The sequence below is a fragment of the Galeopterus variegatus genome, unplaced genomic scaffold (assembly GCF_000696425.1).
Source record: "Galeopterus variegatus unplaced genomic scaffold, G_variegatus-3.0.2 Scaffold9096, whole genome shotgun sequence".
In the NCBI taxonomy this organism is placed as follows: Eukaryota; Metazoa; Chordata; class Mammalia; order Dermoptera; family Cynocephalidae; genus Galeopterus; species Galeopterus variegatus.
Window position 1 is genome coordinate 11,316 of NW_007735207.1, and position 3,159 is coordinate 14,474.

Below are 3,159 nucleotides of genomic sequence, written 5' to 3' on the forward strand. Positions count from 1 at the left end.
TGGTATGGCTACCTCAGTGATTACTCAGTTGGACACTAGTGTCAGGCAAGTCCAAAACTGACTACCGGGAAGATGGTGGGGCATTCGCTCGGCTCCCTCCAGTGAGTCTCAGCTCCCACATTGTGCTCCCTTGTTGCTCCCACGTTGAGCTCCCGTGGGAGCCTCTGCAGCCAGAGCCATCCCGGCCGCCTCTCGCCACCCCTGGCGCTCCTGGCTCCTGTTCGTGCCATAGCCTGCTCAGTCTCTCTTTGGCTCATGTTTGCAGTGGCGCCCAGGGCCAGGGAGACGACAGCCCCCTCCCCGGCAGATACTGCTGTCGCAGGACCCCGAGTCCCAGTGCAGGGCTGCACAGCCTGGCCCGGTGCTGAGGGCAGCAGCTGTGGTGGCTGGGTGCTGAGTGGCAGCTGCTCCCCAGATATGTGAGGGAGACGACAGCCCCCTCCCCGGCAGATACTGCTGTCGCAGGACCCCGAGTCCCAGTGCGGGGCTGCACAGCCTGGCCTGGTGCTGAGGGCAGCAGCTGTGGTGGCTGGGTGCTGAGTGGCAGCTGCTCCCCAGATATGTGTATGTTTAATCAAACTAACATTATGCCTAAAATGCAACACAAAAAGCAAGACAGAGCATGATGTTTATTTACTTTTAAACAGCTTTGTTGGGGTATACCTTACATTTCATAAATTTATCCATTTTGAGTACAGTTCCATGTTTTAAAACTAATAACTGAGCTATGAAACCATTAACATGATCCATTTTTAAATATTTGCAATACCCCAAAAAGATCCTTCATGCCCAATTATAGTTAATCCCTAATCTTACCTCTGGCCTCAGGCAACCACCACTTTATTTTATGAATATGTCCCTATGGATGTTCCCTTTCCAAACATTTCATACAAATGGAATCATTCAATATCTCTTGTGTCTGGCTTCTTTTCCTTAACATAGTGTTTTTGAGGTTCATTTATACTGTAGCATGTATTAGTATTTAATTTCTTTTTATTGTTGAATATCATCCATATCATTGTATGGATATACCACATTTTATTTATCCACTCACCAGCTGACAGACATTTGGGTTGTTCCCATTTATTTTTTTTAGCCATTATAACAAATAACCACAAATTAGACTCCCATTATTTTTAGAACATATCTAACATTTAAGATATTTACACAGTATCTCAAGTATAGGTGGCATGATAGATTATGAGGATCAGCAACTCCAGAGCCAGAGAGACACATGAACTAGTTCTCACTATGCCACTTAGCAAATAATTGACCTTGAATAAATTGCTTAATCTCATGGAACTTCAGTTTTCTTGTTTGTAAATTGGGAACAGTAATATTTCAATTGCATTATTTTTGTGTTAGAATAATGTACATAAAGTAATTTAGCCATAGTAGGTATGCACATTTATAACTTGGGGGGGGGGTTAAAGTTTAAAATTTTTTTGAAAGTTTATTTAAAAATTCCTAATCAAAGTGATTTTTATATCACACATTGCTATCCAACCTGCCATCCTTCTAATTTTGAATAATAGCATTCCACTTCTGAAAAGTTGTCAGTTTTCTTTGTGCCCCAAACCCAGGGGAATTTTCTCAATGTTTGTGAAGCTGGCCTCAAGAGAGCAGTCTTCAGTCCCTCCTTGTGAACCACAGGAAACAGGAAACTGAATCTAGGCAGAGTTGGTTGGTGTGTTTCTAGGACATTTACAGGGCCTTGTCTCTCATCAGCTGCGTAACCAGATGCTGAATCCTGTTTTCTAAAGCAGAATATTTCCACAGATCTCAGCTGCAGAACTTCCCTCTGCTGAGGACACTTGGGCAGGATAAATGGAGAAAGATCCTTGGGCAGCCTCATTGCTAATCCTGTGGCTTCAGCTTGGCCGTAAGTCCAGAGGTTGCAGAGGATATTTGGAAGTCTTGGGTGGTGATGGGGCAGGAGGAGGATGCAGTCAGGCACCTCTGGGTTTTATCTGAGGATGTATGAAGAAAATGCAAACTCTGCAGAGACACCAAGGTCTCTGTCTGACTCTGTCTTTCTAAACAGGAGTGAGCAGCATACTGAACGTGGAACAGAGTCCTCGGTCACTGCATGTTCAGGAGGGAGAGACCACCAATTTCACCTGCAGCTTTCCTTCCAGCTCTTTTTATGCCTTACACTGGTACAGATGGGAACATGCAAAGAGTCCCAAGATCCTTTTTGTAATGAATTCAGATGGTGATGAAAAGGAGGAAGGACGAGTAAGAGTCACTCTTCATACTAAGGAGGGTTACAGCTACTTGTACATCAATGGACCCCAGCTTGAAGACTCAGCCACATACCTCTGTGCCTTGACACAGTGCTCTTCAGGCACCTGCAGCCCATGCTCAAACCTGTAGCTGGTGCTGCTCTGGTCCCCAGTATCATCGAAGAGCTGTGTGTAGGGTGGAAAAGACAAGTGAAGTAAATTACAGATTTTTCAGTAATCAGGGGAATATGCAAATGTAGCTAAACAAGCATTCTAGTAATTGTAGCTCCCTCAACTACCTGGGCGATTATTAAACACCATTAACCCTTACTCCCACCAATACATTTGCCATGTCATTTAGTCAGATCCATTGCCTCCTCCTTTGGGTGATTCTGAATGAACTAGATAGTTACTCAAACCTATGTAAAATGATCTGGGTAAGAAGGGTAATATTAACCCCATCATTATTAATACATCCTGAGAGCTAGTTCTTTCATCATATTTGCTCACAAGCATGAATGGAGCATGTGGACATGACTGTTCCCCACACATCTGTCATGAAGATCTGCAAGTTTCATACTAAAGCATGTGATGCTGCCTCATTTAATCTATTGGGGATTTTGCTTTTGATTTAGCCCATCCTTTCCCATGCATGAATGCCTGTATTTCTTTTTTTTTTCTCATATGTGGCTATTTGCATTTTAAAAAATCACTTGTGATATTTGAAAGGAGCACTGACAGGGGAAGTTCACTTGTAAACATGGTCTATCTTCCAGCCTGTACTGTAATTGTGGTATTGAATAAGTAACTGAACTCTATCATCTAAGATTCTTCATTTGTAATTTTTTTTTTCCTTTTTGTCTTTTTTCGTGTCTGGCAATGGATCGCAACCCTCAGTGTTGCGCCCGTACCGGACCGGGACCGGCAACGGGAT

At 43.6% G+C, this 3,159-nt stretch overlaps 1 gene segment (V, D, J or C); it reads left to right on the forward strand.

The window, feature by feature from the left end:
• Nucleotides 1-1,800: 1,800 nt before the first annotated feature.
• Nucleotides 1,801-2,376, forward strand: LOC103609021. The segment is given in 2 exon segments: nucleotides 1,801-1,882; nucleotides 2,045-2,376. Coding segments are annotated over 2 exon segments (387 nt in total).
• The last annotated feature ends 783 nt before the right edge of the window (nucleotides 2,377-3,159 follow it).